At 56.4% G+C, this 15806-nt stretch overlaps 1 protein-coding gene across 1 annotated transcript in view; it reads left to right on the top strand.

Moving 5' to 3' along the window:
* Positions 1 to 15806, top strand: part of CLASP1 (cytoplasmic linker associated protein 1) — a 251238-nt gene that overhangs the window by 30900 nt on the left and 204532 nt on the right. Inside the window, exons 6-8 of the mRNA XM_073647506.1 lie at positions 44 to 119; positions 3547 to 3644; positions 9726 to 9793. Of these exons, the coding sequence (XP_073503607.1) occupies positions 44 to 119; positions 3547 to 3644; positions 9726 to 9793 (242 nt within the window). The remainder of the gene's footprint in view (positions 1 to 43; positions 120 to 3546; positions 3645 to 9725; positions 9794 to 15806) is intronic.

Genomic DNA, 15806 nt, shown 5'->3' with positions numbered 1-15806 from the left:
CCTGTACTTGATCTGTATTTTCATTGTTCTTTTCTTTCCACAGATACGGAGCAAACAGCCTGACACTGAGCAAGATTGTACCTCATATATGTAACCTGCTGGGGGACCCGAACAGTCAGGTGAGGCCGCTCTGCCATCTAGAAGCCGGTGCAGGCAATCCTCACCCCTCCGTAGTGCGGACACAGAGAGGAGACCTGCACTTGTGGTGGATACATGTCAGCTGTGCACACTAGAATCCGCCATCAATCCGTGGTGCAGCCCACAGTGGGGCACAGAAGAACATTGCTTGTCACTTTTCCCATCCCCCCCCCCTCCTTCCCCCCCTCCCCCCACTCCCCCTCCCTTCCCCCCTCCCCCCCACTCCCCCTCCCTTCCCCCACTCCCCCCCCCCCCCCTTTCCCTCCCTCCCCCCCCTCCCTTTCCCCCCCCTCCCTTTCCCCCCCTCAAATGGCCGAGTGTATCCAGAGCCGCGGGGTCGTGTTTGTACGCGGCTCCATAATGATAGGAATAAACCCACCATGTGATGATCTGTGGTCAGTGGCTCCCTCCAGTGGTGAGAGGTAGTGTTTGCGCATTGAACTGTGCTTTGTGTGTGAGGGAATGCTGGGAAAAGTCTACAATTCCACGGAAACCCAGCAGGGGTTAAATCCGTTCCGCTTTAGGGTGTTTGCTAGTTTTCTGCAGTTCTCAAGCAGGTTGCATGCATTATACATGTTTACATAGGCCTGCTGATCCCGGCAGCCATATTGAGACCTCTGAACGCTCATGTTTGCCCGTCCTCGGCGTCGTCCATAGATTGTGCTGTATGGATGGCCGTGGTACATCAGGGGGCGGTATTGAGCATGGCGTGGCCCGTGTTTGCTGCAGACCCTCGTCACTATGCGTTATGATCACGGGACTCTCAGTTTCTCTTGACTTCAGTCTGACAGTTTCCATTGTGTCCATGTGAATGAGGCTTTTGTCCGACACTTGCGGGTTCTGCACAGATGACACATTCTCCGCGGTAGCGGGCACAGACATTTCTAGAGCCGTGACCACAGCTCTGTGCCACATCCAGCAGGACCCCTCATCTGCGCCACAGTCTGAACCTGGGGACCCTCAGACACACACAGCATCGTCACTAAAAGTGGGGGCAACAAGAGGCAGAAAACCACATTAACAGAGAGGAGAGAGGAGAGCGCCTGTGTAAGGGTTCTGTCTGCACAGATGAGTAACAGCAGCTGAGATGAGAAGAGAAATTGTGACTTTCTGCATTAGACATCGCAGTGTGGAGCGGCGTCAGGCCGCATGCATGCAGACGCTGCATGGCCGTGTTCACACTCCTGCCTGAATCATTGCTGCGCTTTCCTGTAGGCTGTTCATTATGCTGCGTCTATCGCTCTGTAGCTTTGCATGGCACATTCTTCTCTGAAGCTTTGGGTGCACTACAAAACCTCCTCCACTATACTTTGAGCAATGATTCCTCCTTAGAAAACTTTGCACAGTGCGTCATCCTCTGTAGCTCTGCGCACCCCTGCCGCCTCCTGCTTCGTCTTTTTAGATTTATGCGCTGTACAACGCTTCCTCTTCCCTATTTAGATTTGCACCCTCCACAGCTTTGCTGCACGTTGCCGTCTTTCTGCAGCTTTGTGCCGTTGCCTCCTCCTTCCGCAACTTTGCCCCTCGCCGCCACCTCCTCCTCCTTCCGCAGCTTTGCCCCTCGCCGCCACCGCCTCCTCCTTCCGCAGCTTTGCCCCTCGCCGCCACCGCCTCCGCCTCCTCCTTCCGCAGCTTTGCCCCTTGCCGCCGCAACCACCACCTTCCGCAGCTTTGCCCCTCACCGCCGCCTCCTCCTCTTTCCGCAGCTTTGGCCACCGCCTCCTCCTCCTTCCGCAGCTTCGCCCCCGCCTCCTCCTCCTTCTGCGGCTTTGCACCTCGCCCCCGCCTCCTCCTCCTTCTGCGGCTTTGCACCTCGCCCCCGCTTCCTCCTCCTTCCGCAGGTTTGCCCCCGCCTCCTCCTTCCGCGGCTTTGCACCTCGCCCCCGCCTCCTCCTCCTTCCGCGGCTTTGCACCTCGCCCCCGCCTCCTCCTCCTTCCGCAGCTTTGCCCCCGCCTCCTCCTCCTTCCGCAGCTTTGCCCCCGCCTCCTCCTTCCGCAGCTTTGCCCCCGCCTCCTCCTTCCGCAGCTTTGCCCCCGCCTCCTCCTCCTTCCGCAGCTTTGCCCCCCGTCTCCTCCTCCTTCCGCAGCTTTGCCCCTCGCCCCCGTCTCCTCCTCCCGCGGCTTTGCCCCTCGCCCCCGCCTCCTCCTCCTTCCGCGGCTTTGCCCCTCGCCCCCGCCTCCTCCTCCTTCCGCGGCTTTGCCCCTCGCCCCCGCCTCCTCCTTCTTCCGCGGCTTTGCCCCTCGCCCCCGCCTCCTCCTCCTTCCGCGGCTTTGCCCCTCGCCCCCGCCTCCTCCTCCTTCCGCGGCTTTGCCCCTCGCCCCCGCCTCCTCCTCCTTCCGCGGCTTTGCCCCTCGCCCCCGCCTCCTCCTTCCGCGGCTTTGCCCCTCGTCCCCGCCTCCTCCACCTTCCGCGGCTTTGCCCCTTGCCCCCGCCTCCTCCACCTTCCGCGGCTTTGCCCCTTGCCCCCGCCTCCTCCACCTTCCGCGGCTTTGCCCCTCGCCCCCGCCTCCTCCTCCTTCCGCGGCTTTGCCCCTCGCCCCCGCCTCCTCCTCCTTCCGCGGCTTTACCCCTCGCCCCCGCCTCCTCCTCCTTCCGCGGCTTTGCCCCTCGCCCCCGCCTCCTCCTCCTTCCGCAGCTTTGCCCCCCGCCTCCTCCTCCTTCCGCAGCTTTGCACCTCGCCCCCGCCTCCTCCTCCTCCTTCCGCAGCTTTGCCCCTCGCCCCCGCCTCCTCCTCCTCCTGCAGCTTTGGCCCCCGCCTACTCCTTCCGCAGCTTTGCCCCTCGCCCCCGCCTCCTCCTCCTTCCGCGGCTTTGCCCCTCGCCCCCGCCTCCTCCTCCTTCCGTGGCTTTGCACCTCGTCTCCTCTGCCTCCTTCCGCGCTTTGCCCCTCGCCCCCGCCTCCTCCTCCTTCCGTGGCTTTGCACCTCGTCTCCTCCGCCTCCTTCCGCGGCTTTGCACCTCGCCCCGCCTCCTCCTCCTTCCGCGGCTTTGCCCCTCGCCCCCGCCGCCTCCTCCTTCCGTGGCTTTGCACCTCGCCTCCTCCTCCTTCCGCGGCTTTGCCCCTCGCCCCCGCCTCCTCCTCCTTCCGCGGTTTTGCCCCTCGCCCCCGCCTCCTCCTTCCGCGGCTTTGCACTTCGCCCCCGCCTCCGCCTCCTTCCGTGGCTTTGCACCTCGCCTCCTTCCGTGGCTTTGTACCTCGCCTCCGCCTCCTTCCGCGGCTTTGCCCCTCGCCCCCGCCTCCTCCTCCTTCCGTGGCTTTGCACCTCGCCCCCGCCTCCTCCGTGCAGGTTTTTGCTTCTCTGTATCATGTTGAATCGTAGCTACATTGTATACCTGTGTGCCCATCCTTCTGCTCAGGGTCACTGCCCGTCTTGTAGTAATGGCTGCCTGCTTTTCTTTTCTTTGCAGGTCCGAGATGCTGCAATAAATTGCCTGGTTGAGATCTACAGACACGTAGGGGAACGCGTGCGCGCCGACCTCAGCAAGAAAGGCCTTCCCCAGTCTCGGTGAGTGGTGGCGGTTACTTTATTCTGTGTGTGCGCAGGTGCTGCTGAATGTGATGAGTGCTCAGGGCAGGCACCATTTATCTGCTGCACCTTGTACTTCCTGTGTGAGTTAGGGAGGATTTAATGGATAGGACTGTTCCTCACACTTGGCGTCCAACAAGCTGGTTAGATAATGTTCAATATTCAGAGGTGTGAGGCGCGCCCGTAACGATCAGTCAGAGATGTGGACTTGTAGTAATGATTGCTGATGAGTAGGACACCTGCTGCTTCTGTGAGACAGGGGTGGGGTACAGTGGAGGATGGGTGGTCTGCGGTCACACTAGGGGTGGGGTACAGTGGAGGATGGGTGGTCTGCGGTCACACTAGGGGTGGGGTACAGTGGAGGATGGGTGGCGTGCGGTCACTCTAGGGGTGGGGTACAGTGGAGGATGGGTGGTCTGCGGTCACTCTAGGGGTGGGGTACAGTGGAGGATGGGTGGCGTGCGGTCACTCTAGGGGTGGGGTACAGTGAAGGATGGGTGGCGTGCGGTCACTCTAGGGGTGGGGTACAGTGGAGGATGGGTGGCGTGCGGTCACACTAGGGGTGGGGTACAGTGGAAGATGGGTGGTCTGCGGTCACACTAGGGGTGGGGTACAGTGGAGGATGGGTGGTCTGCGGTCACTCTAGGGGTGGGGTACAGTGGAGGATGGGTGGCGTGCGGTCACTCTAGTGGTGGGGTTCAGTGGAGGATGGGTGGCGTGCGGTCACACTAGGGGTGGGGTACAGTGGAGGATGGGCGGTCTGCGGTCACACTAGGGGTGGGGTACAGTGGAGGATGGGTGGCGTGCGGTCACACTAGGGGTGGGGTACAGTGGAGGATGGGCGGTCTGCGGTCACACTAGGGGTGGGGTTCAGTGGAGGATGGGTGGCGTGCGGTCACTCTAGGGGTGGGGTACAGTGGAGGATGGGTGGTCTGCGGTCACACTAGGGGTGGGGTACAGTGGAGGATGGGTGGTGTGCGGTCACACTAGGGGTGGGGTACAGTGGAGGATGGGTGGTCTGCGGTCACACTAGGGGTGGGGTACTGTGCAGGATGGGTGGCGTGCGGTCACACTAGGGGTGGGGTACAGTGGAGGATGGGTGGTCTGCGGTCACACTAGGGGTGGGGTACTGTGCAGGATGGGTGGCGTGCGGTCACTCTAGGGGTGGGGTACAGTGGAGGATGGGCGGCGTGCGGTCACTCTAGGGGTGGGGTACTGTGGAGGATGGGTGGCGTGCGGTCACACTAGGGGTGGGGTACAGTGGAGGATGGGCGGCGTGCGGTCACTCTAGGGGTGGGGTACTGTGGAGGATGGGTGGGGTACTGTGGAGGATGGGTGGTCTGCGGTCACTCTAGGGGTGGGGTACTGTGGAGGATGGGTGGGGTACTGTGGAGGATGGGTGGTCTGCGGTCACTCTAGGGGTGGGGTACTGTGGAGGATGGGTGGTCTGCGGTCACACTAGGGGTGAGGTACTGTGGAGGATGGGTGGTCTGCGGTCACTCTAGGGGTGGGGTACAGTGGAGGATGGGCGGCGTGCGGTCACACTAGGGGTGGGGTACAGTGGAGGATGGGTGGCGTGCGGTCACACTAGGGGTGGGGTACTGTGGAGGATGGCTGGCCTGCGGTCACACTAGGGGTGGGGTACAGTGGAGGATGGGTGGTCTGCGGTCACACTAGGGGTGGGGTACAGTGGGGGATGGGTGGTCTGCGGTCACACTAGGGGTGGGGTACAGTGGGGGATGGGTGGTCTGCGGTCACACTAGGGGTGGGGTACAGTGGAGGATGGGTGGCGTGCGGTCACACTAGGGGTGGGGTACAGTGGAGGATGGGTGGTCTGCGGTCACACTAGGGGTGGGGTACAGTGGAGGATGGGTGGTCTGCGGTCACACTAGGGGTGAGGTACAGTGGAGGATGGGTGGCGTGCGGTCACACTAGGGGTGGGGTTCAGTGGAGGATGGGTGCTCTGCGGTCACACTAGGGGTGGGGTACAGTGGAGGATGGGTGGCGTGCGGTCACACTAGGGGTGGGGTACAGTGGAGGATGGGTGGTCTGCGGTCACACTAGGGGTGGGGTACAGTGGAGGATGGGTGGTCTGCGGTCACACTAGGGGTGAGGTACAGTGGAGGATGGGTGGCGTGCGGTCACACTAGGGGTGGGGTTCAGTGGAGGATGGGTGCTCTGCGGTCACACTAGGGGTGGGGTACAGTGGAGGATGGGTGCTCTGCGGTCACACTAGGGGTGGGGTACAGTGGAGGATGGGTGGTCTGCGGTCACACTAGGGGTGGGGTACAGTGGAGGATGGGTGGCGTGCGGTCACACTAGGGGTGGGGTACAGTGGAGGATGGGTGGTCTGCGGTCACACTAGGGGTGGGGTACAGTGGAGGATGGGTGGTGTGCGGTCACACTAGGGGTGGGGTACAGTGGAGGATGGGTGGTCTGCGGTCACAGTAGGGGTGGGGTACAGTGGAGGATGGGTGGCGTGCGGTCACTCTAGGGGTGGGGTACAGTGGAGGATGGGTGGCGTGCGGTCACACTAGGGGTGGGGTACAGTGGAGGATGGGTGGTCTGCGGTCACACTAGGGGTGGGGTACAGTGGAGGATGGGTGGTCTGCGGTCACACTAGGGGTGGGGTACAGTGGAGGATGGGTGGTCTGCGGTCACACTAGGGGTGAGGTACAGTGGAGGATGGGTGGCGTGCGGTCACACTAGGGGTGGGGTTCAGTGGAGGATGGGTGGTCTGCGGTCACACTAGGGGTGGGGTACAGTGGAGGATGGGTGCTCTGCGGTCACACTAGGGGTGGGGTACAGTGGAGGATGGGTGGTCTGCGGTCACACTAGGGGTGGGGTACAGTGGAGGATGGGTGGCGTGCGGTCACTCTAGGGGTGGGGTACAGTGGAGGATGGGTGGCGTGCGGTCACTCTAGGGGTGGGGTACAGTGGAGGATGGGTGGGGTGGGGTACAGTGGAGGATGGGTGGTCTGCGGTCACACTAGGGGTGGGGTACAGTGGAGGATGGGTGGTCTGCGGTCACACTAGGGGTGGGGTACAGTGGAGGATGGGTGGTCTGCGGTCACACTAGGGGTGAGGTACAGTGGAGGATGGGTGGCGTGCGGTCACACTAGGGGTGAGGTACAGTGGAGGATGGGTGGTCTGCGGTCACACTAGGGGTGGGGTTCAGTGGAGGATGGGTGGTCTGCGGTCACACTAGGGGTGGAGTACAGTGGAGGATGGGTGCTCTGCGGTCACACTAGGGATGGGGTACAGTGGAGGATGGGTGGTCTGCGGTCACAGTAGGGGTGGGGTACAGTGGAGGATGGGTGGCGTGCGGTCACACTAGGGATGGGGTACAGTGGAGGATGGGTGGTCTGCGGTCACAGTAGGGGTGGGGTACAGTGGAGGATGGGTGGCGTGCGGTCACACTAGGGGTGGGGTACAGTGGAGGATGGGTGGTCTGCGGTCACACTAGGGGTGGGGTACAGTGGAGGATGGGCGGTCTGCGGTCACAGTAGGGGTGGGGTACAGTGGAGGATGGGTGGCGTGCGGTCACACTAGGGGTGGGGTACAGTGGAGGATGGGTGGTCTGCGGTCACACTAGGGGTGGGGTACAGTGGAGGATGGGCGGCGTGCGGTCACACTAGGGGTGGGGTACAGTGGAGGATGGGCGGTCACCTCTCTCCTCACTAGCGCCTCCTGATCTCAGGACTTTGTCTATTCCACATTTGCAGACATTGAGCTAAATCCTGTCCAGTCTCCCAGAAGGCCGATGCAGCCGCCGTGGAGGGATCATCCACTTCAATCCTTCGCTCCACGCAGTCACTTTCCACAGCAAGTCTCAGGCTGCCGGTTATTTCTGCTGTGGATAACACCTGCTCTTTTGTTTTCCACTGCAGATTTTTTTTGTTCCAATGTGCAGCCAAAAAAATCTGCGCAGACATTTTCCGTTTCATGTGAACTGGGTCGTGGAGAGAACATTTACATGGATAGGACATAGGGGTGAAATCCTACACGTGTGAATGGGAACGTGAGTCTTCTGTAGTGAGATGTGAGCGGCTTCCAGCCTGACAAAAAGAATGTGCACAAAAGCAAAATGTAAAAACTTAGCCTGTGTTCACACTTGTGGTGCTCGATTAATCATATTTGTTGGGAGCAATAAGCTTGGCGTGCCGCACTATTACCATTAGAATGATGGCCCCCAAAACTAAGCAGACCCCTTTATGTTTAAGGGGTTTTCTGAAGCCTAGACAGATTTCTGCGGCCACTCTGTGCAGGAGTGTACTGCTCCCCCTGTCATGATCCCAGCGCTATGGACGGTCACATGACCTCGAGTATGCAGATTGGTCATGTGACCTCTAGCGCTGAGAATACAGAGGAGTCGTGACAGTGGGTGCACTCCACACCGCCGCTCATTCACATCGTGACTCCAGAAATCGCTGTTAATGAAGATTGTAACTAATGGCTTCTGCTGCGTTCTCTGTATTATTCCTGAGTCATTATGTGTCGATATACGTCCGGCGCTCCATGACGGCATCGTGCCGGTGAGTGCGGTCACATTGTGAGCAGAGGGAGCCGCTTCTCGTGACCTGCTGCTCGGGGGTCCTGCTGCTCAGGGGGTCCTGCTGCTCAGGGGGTCCTGCTGCTCAGGGGGTCCTGCTGCTCAGGGGGCCCTGCTGCTCAGGGGGCCCTGCTGCTCAGGGGGCCCTGCTGCTCAGGGGGCCCTGCTGCTCAGGGGGCCCTGCTGCTCAGGGGGCCCTGCTGCTCAGGGGGCCCTGCTGCTCGGGGGCCTGCTGCTGGTAATTGCCCCCATTCACCTGCGCTGCGCTCTGATGTAGCAGCGGCACTGAGTGATTTTTGGTGGGTGACCGGTGTCGTTTCCCAAATCCCCGTCTTGCTGCCGCCGCCGGGTTAATAATGGATGTTCAGTTCCTGTCTGTGCCGTGTGTAACATGTGAAACCTTTTAGTCATTGCCTCTTTTATTAACATGCTTAATACAGGAGCTTCCTCTGCTCTGTTGTGCCTATGACAACACTTCCTGCTTCGTTTTCTGCTGCGTCACAGTTTTAATGGGTTTTCCCACTTCCTGGGCAGCCTCTTAGTAAATAAAGCAGTCACCCTTATAAAAGTAACCTGTCATGGCCTCCTGTTCTGGTGCTGTTCCAGCAATCTCAGTCTGGGTCCCGTGACATGATGACTTGTGAGCGCTGCAGCCAATCGTCAGCTGCTATCGGCGCTGTGACGTCTTCCATTTGTCCGAGGTTTGAATGAAGGAAGTGAACGCGCAGCAGCCTAATAACAGCCACTGATTGGCTGCAGCGCTCATGTGACATCATGCCGGGAGGCTCGGCACTGGTGGAGCGGCGGCAGCCGAACGGGACGCGAGTACATGCTGTTCTTATCTTTATAAGGGGAGTATTTTACTTTAAAAGGAGCTGTCCACCCCGGGGCGGGGGAAGGGTGACCCCTTTTTAACTTGGCGTCATTGTTATTTTTATTTCTTAATTGTGAGTACGGATGGGCAGAGGCCGCTGTGTGCTCATATGACCGCTCTGAAGAGGCAGGATGCAGCAGTAGGTGTTGTCATGGGGACTCTAGGTCAGCAGTACTCTCGGCACTGTGCACATAGTTCTCCTCTCGTGTATACACTGTAGGTCCGTCGTATCTCCGTATTCTTGCGCTATATAAGGGTTACAAAGATGATGGTCCTGGCCATGACGGGCTGTCAGTGCCGGTGTGACTTCCCCTTTAATTCTGATTACCGCTCTCGCTGTGTGACCTGGTCTCTACAGACGTCTCTGTCTATGAACCTCTGACAGTGCGGCGGCTTCTCCCCTGAATGGATGGAGAGCAGAGAGCAGTCGTCAGCGGCGGCAGCAGTGTGGTGGATCACGTGATCCTCCAGGACCGTGCGCTCCGCTGCTCCCTGAATCCAGGCCAGATCTTCGGTGCGCTCAGAGCTTGGATGTAACGTTGCTAGAGGGAGCTGTGTGCTGGCTGCGCGGCTGCATTCATGTCCTCGCCGCCGTCCCCAGCTCCCCGTCTGATGCTTCTCTTTATATTTACAGACTGAATGTGATTTTCACCAAATTCGACGAAGTCCAGAAATCGGGGACCATGATCCAGTCGTCGCTGGGTGAGTAACGGAGCGGATCCCTGATCTGACTGCAGAGTTGTGATCTGACGTGGTTCCCGGCCTGTGAGATCTAATCTCTCCATGTTGCTAGGTTACCCCAAGGACTCTCTCCCCCGAGCGCATTAATTAGCAGACCCCGGACGGACGGAGGAGGGGGCGCCATTATTTCTGTGCATCTTGTGAACCTCTGTGTTGTGTGTGATTCTGCAGTTGTCGTAGACTCTCCGTGTGTGATGGCGGCGTCCGCGCTCGAGCCTGGCACTGATGGGCTGCTGTGTGGTCCCGGCACCGAGCATTGCTCCCCACAGGCATCAATGGCTGTATCCTGTGCCAGGGGCGAGGATGGTGGCGGCTGGCACTGCATTGCTCCACTCAGAGCCTGCACAAAACCAGGTCACTGGATCAGCTGTGGTGCTGCGAGCACCGGCCCCCCGCAGGCGCACGGCCCCCCGCAGGCACATGGCCCCTTACTGTCAGCCATAGGGGCCCCAGAGCTGCATGAGATGTTGGAAACGCAGCCGGCATGATGAGACTTGTGGTGCAGCATTGATGGATGCAGTGTAGTCTCCATGGTTTCTTCATTGTTTGAGTGATACTTTGTATCTTCCAGTTCTTTCTCTCTTAACTCCTGATTGCCCAGAGAGCTGCCGGTAGTTCCAGGGCCCGTCTCCTGAGCCTGGACATGTCCGTGTAGAGCCGGCGTCGTGCGTCTGCACTGGGATTAGGGGCGTTCATTACGCAGCGCTCTGTTTAGTGGTCGTCTCGCAGGTTTAAGGCGCCTATATTATGTTTTTCTCCATAGATATTAATATTATATTCTCCTCTTGGATGTTATTAGCTGGTTTTACGTCGTGTTTCTGTGTAATAATCTCCGATGCCGACGTCCATGTTTTTCGTGATGAGCCGCTCGGATGTCGCGTGATTTACTTTGTGTCCGGGGTTTTTTGGTTTGCTGTCGCCATATGGTGCAGTCTGTGACCGGGAATATAAGCCTCTTGGGCAAGGAAAGGGATTATCTTGTGAATCTAATTCCTGCTTTTACTGCAAGTATTTGCATTCCTGAATGTCGGCACGAGCCGGGGCCGAGGGCGGCTGATATGTCGGTGGTGGGGTGCAGGCAGATGTCGCCTGGCTGCAGAGCAGCGTTCTGCGGGACGAGCCGAGCCGCAATCGGCTATTTGCCTCCACGTTCTTCTGACGTTTGCTGCTGTCCCCGCGGCGCACACGGACGGCGATCATGGGCCGCTGGAGAAGGTCCGAGCCCTGCGTTTATGCGGTGTCAGTGCTGAGGATCATTTACTTACTCTATTAAAGATTAATGTTCGGAGGCACAAAAAACGTTAGTGGGGAAATGGTCCAGAGACGCGACGGTTAACTCTCTGCCACAGTCCCCCCGGCATCTCGTCTGTGCGGCAGGAGACCCCATTGTGCGGATTAGTGAATAGGATTTTACGTTTCCTCGGCGGAGACGATTAGATGTGACCGGCATGTAAAGAGGCTGATAATGGAGGCAGTGATGTGTGCGGCACCGGCGCCCCCGTCATGTCCGTGTCGGTCCAGGAAGAGACCGGTGGTCCTGTGACTGGATGAGGCGCTGATAATATCCGATAATATCCCATTACAAAGCAGATTCTTTACTGTAAATGGTTTTCTGCTCGGCTGATAAGAACTTTCTGTAATACGAGGACGCTGATTGCTCTCACGTCTGTGGATTTATGGACACTAAATACATTGTCCTCTATTAGACTGTATACTGGGTCTATAGGTGTACAGACAGCTGTGTGTATACGTCTCTGCCCGGTCACTATATATGGGGTCTATAGGGGTACAGACAGCTGTGTGTATACGTCTCTGCCCGGTCACTATATATGGGGTCTATAGGGGTACAGACAGCTGTGTGTATATGTCTCTGCCCGGTCACTATATATGGGGTCTATAGGGGTACAGACAGCTGTGTGTATATGTCTCTGCCCGGTCACTGTATACGGGGTCTATAGGGGTACAGACAGCTGTGTGTGTATATGTCTCTGCCCGGTCACTGTATACGGGGTCTATAGGGGTACAGACAGCTGTGTGTATATGTCTCTGCCCGGTCACTGTATACGGGGTCTATAGGGGTACAGACAGCTGTGTGTGTATATGTCTCTGCCCGGTCACTATATATGGGGTCTATAGGGGTACAGACAGCTGTGTGTGTATATGTCTCTGCCCGGTCACTATATACGGGGTCTATAGGTGTACAGACAGTGGTGTGTGTGTATATGTCTCTGCCCGGTCACTATATATGGGGTCTATAGGGGTACAGACAGCTGTGTGTATATGTCTCTGCCCGGTCACTATATATGGGGTCTATAGGGGTACAGACAGTAGTGTGTGTATATGTCTCTGCCCGGTCACTATATATGGGGTCTATAGGTGTACAGACAGTAGTGTGTGTATATGTCTCTGCCCGGTCACTATATATGGGGTCTATAGGGGTACAGACAGCTGTGTGTATATGTCTCTGCCCGGTCACTATATATGGGGTCTATAGGGGTACAGACAGCTGTGTGTGTATATGTCTCTGCCCGGTCACTATATACGGGGTCTATAGGTGTACAGACAGTGGTGTGTGTGTATATGTCTCTGCCCGGTCAATATATATGGGGTCTATAGGGGTACAGACAGCTGTGTGTATATGTCTCTGCCCGGTCACTATAAACGGGGTCTATAGGGGTACAGACAGCTGTGTGTGTATATGTCTCTGCCCGGTCACTATATATGGGGTCTATAGGTGTACAGACAGCTGTGTGTATATGTCTCTGCCCGGTCACTGTATACGGGGTCTATAGGGGTACAGACAGCTGTGTGTGTATATGTCTCTGCCCGGTCACTATATATGGGGTCTATAGGGGTACAGACAGCTGTGTGTATATGTCTCTGCCCGGTCACTATATACGGGGTCTATAGGTGTACAGACAGTGGTGTGTGTGTGTATATGTCTCTGCCCGGTCACTATATATGGGGTCTATAGGGGTACAGACAGCTGTGTGTATACGTCTCTGCCCGGTCACTATATACGGGTTCTATAGGGGTACAGACAGCTGTGTGTGTATATGTCTCTGCCCGGTCACTATATATGGGGTCTATAGGGGTACAGACAGCTGTGTGTGTATATGTCTCTGCCCGGTCACTATATATGGGGTCTGTAGGGGTACAGACAGCTGTGTGTGTATATGTCTCTGCCCGGTCACTATATACGGGGTCTATAGGTGTACAGACAGTAGTGTGTGTGTATGTCTCTGCCCGGTCACTATATACGGGGTCTATAGGGGTACAGACAGCTGTGTGTGTATATGTCTCTGCCCGGTCACTATATATGGGGTCTATAGGGGTACAGACAGCTGTGTGTGTGTATATGTCTCTGCCCGGTCACTATATATGGGGTCTATAGGGGTACAGACAGCTGTGTGTATGTCTCTGCCCGGTCACTATATACGGGGTCTATAGGGGTACAGACAGCTGTGTGTATACGTCTCTGCCCGGTCACTATATACGGGTTCTATAGGGGTACAGACAGCTGTGTGTGTATATGTCTCTGCCCGGTCACTATATACGAGGTCTATAGGGGTACAGACAGCTGTGTGTATAGGTCTCTGCCCGGGCCCTATATACGGGGTCTATAGGGGTACAGACAGCTGTGTGTGTATATGTCTCTGCCCGGTCACTATACGGGTCTATAGGGGTACAGACAGCTGTGTGTATATGTCTCTGCCCGGTCACTATATGCAAGGTCTATAGGGGTACAGACAGCTGTGTGTGTATATGTCTCTGCCCGGTCACTATATATGGGGTCTATAGGTGTACAGACAGCTGTGTGTGTATATGTCTCTGCCCGGTCACTATATACGGGGTCTATAGGGATACAGACAGCTGTGTGTATAGGTCTCTGCCCGGTCACTATATACAAAGTCTATAGGGGTACAGACAGCTGTGTGTATAGGTCTCTGCCCAGTCACTATATACGGGGTCTATAGGTGTACAGACAGCTGTGTGTGTATAGGTCTCTGCCCGGTCACTATATATGGGGTCTATAGGTGTACAGACAGCTGTGTGTATATGTCTCTGCCCGGTCACTATATATGGGGTCTATAGGTGTACAGACAGCTGTGTGAATAGGTCTCTGCCCGGTCACTATATATGGGGTCTATAGGGGTACAGACAGCTGTGTGTGTATATGTCTCAGCCCGGTCACTATATATGGGGTCTATAGGTGTACAGACAGCGGTGTGTGTATAGGTCTCTGCCCGGTCACTATATATGGGGTCTATAGGTGTACAGACAGTAGTGTGTGTATATGTCTCTGCCCGGTCACTATATATGGGGTCTATAGGGGTACAGACAGCTGTGTGTATGTCTCTGCCCGGTCACTATATACGAGGTCTATAGGGATACAGACAGCGGTGTCTATATATGTCTCTGCCCGGTCACTATATACGGGGTCTATAGGGGTACAGACAGTGGTGTGTGTGTATATGTCTCTGCCCGGTCACTATATACGAGGTCTATAGGGATACAGACAGCTGTGTGTATAGGTCTCTGCCCGGGCCCTATATACGGGGTCTATAGGGGTACAGACAGCTGTGTGTATGGGTCTCTGCCCGGTCACTGTATATGGGGTCTATAGGTGTACAGACAGCAGTGTGTGTATATGTCGCTGCCCGGTCACTATATATGGGGTCTATAGGTGTACAGACAGCTTTGTGTATATGTCTCTACCCGGTCACTATATACGGGGTCTATAGGTGTACAGACAGCTGTGTGTGTATATGTCTCTGCCCGGTCACTATATGCGGGGTCTATAGGTGTACAGACAGCTGTGTGTATATGTCTCTGCCCGGTCACTATATATGGGGTCTATAGGTGTACAGACAGCTGTGTGAATAGGTCTCTGCCCGGTCACTATATATGGGGTCTATAGGGGTACAGACAGCTGTGTGTGTATATGTCTCTGCCCGGTCACTATATATGGGGTCTATAGGTGTACAGACAGCGGTGTGTGTATAGGTCTCTGCCCGGTCACTATATATGGGGTCTATAGGTGTACAGACAGTAGTGTGTGTATATGTCTCTGCCCGGCCACTATATATGGGGTCTATAGGTGTACAGACAGCTGTGTGTGTATATGTCTCTGCCTGGTCACTATATACGGGGTCTATAGGTGTACAGACAGCTGTGTGTGTATATATCTCTGCCCGGTCACTATATATGGGGTCTATAGGTGTACAGACAGCTGTGTGTGTATATGTCTCTGCCCGGTCACTATATATGGGGTCTATAGGTGTACAGACAGTAGTGTGTGTATATGTCTCTGCCCGGTCACTATATATGGGGTCTATAGGTGTACAGACAGCTGTGTGTGTATATGTCTCTGCCTGGTCACTATATACGGGGTCTATAGGTGTACAGACAGCTGTGTGTGTATATATCTCTGCCCGGTCACTATATATGGGGTCTATAGGTGTACAGACAGCTGTGTGTGTATATGTCTCTGCCCAGTCACTATATATGGGGTCTATAGGGGTACAGACAGCTGTGTGGTTATGTCTCTGCCCGGTCACTGTATACGGGGTCTATAGGGGTACAGACAGCTGTGTGTGTATGTCTCTGCCCGGTCACTATATATGGGGTCTATAGGGGTACAGACAGCTGTGTGTATACGTCTCTGCCCGGTCACTATATATGGGGTCTATAGGGGTACAGACAGCTGTGTGTATACGTCTCTGCCCGGTCACTATATATGGGGTCTATAGGGGTACAGACAGCTGTGTGTGTATATGTCTCTGCCCGGTCACTATATACGAGGTCTATAGGGGTACAGACAGCTGTGTGTATATGTCTCTGCCCGGTCACTGTATACGGGGTCTATAGGGGTACAGACAGCTGTGTGTGTATATGTCTCTGCCCGGTCACTATATATGGGGTCTATAGGGGTACAGACAGCTGTGTGTGTATATGTCTCTGCCCGGTCACT

Source organism: Phyllobates terribilis, unplaced genomic scaffold, assembly GCF_046119375.1.
Source record: "Phyllobates terribilis strain yellow unplaced genomic scaffold, ASM4611937v1 Scaffold_9__5_contigs__length_417890890, whole genome shotgun sequence".
Classification (NCBI taxonomy): Eukaryota; Metazoa; Chordata; class Amphibia; order Anura; family Dendrobatidae; genus Phyllobates; species Phyllobates terribilis.
This window is presented reverse-complemented; position numbering and strand designations above follow the sequence as displayed.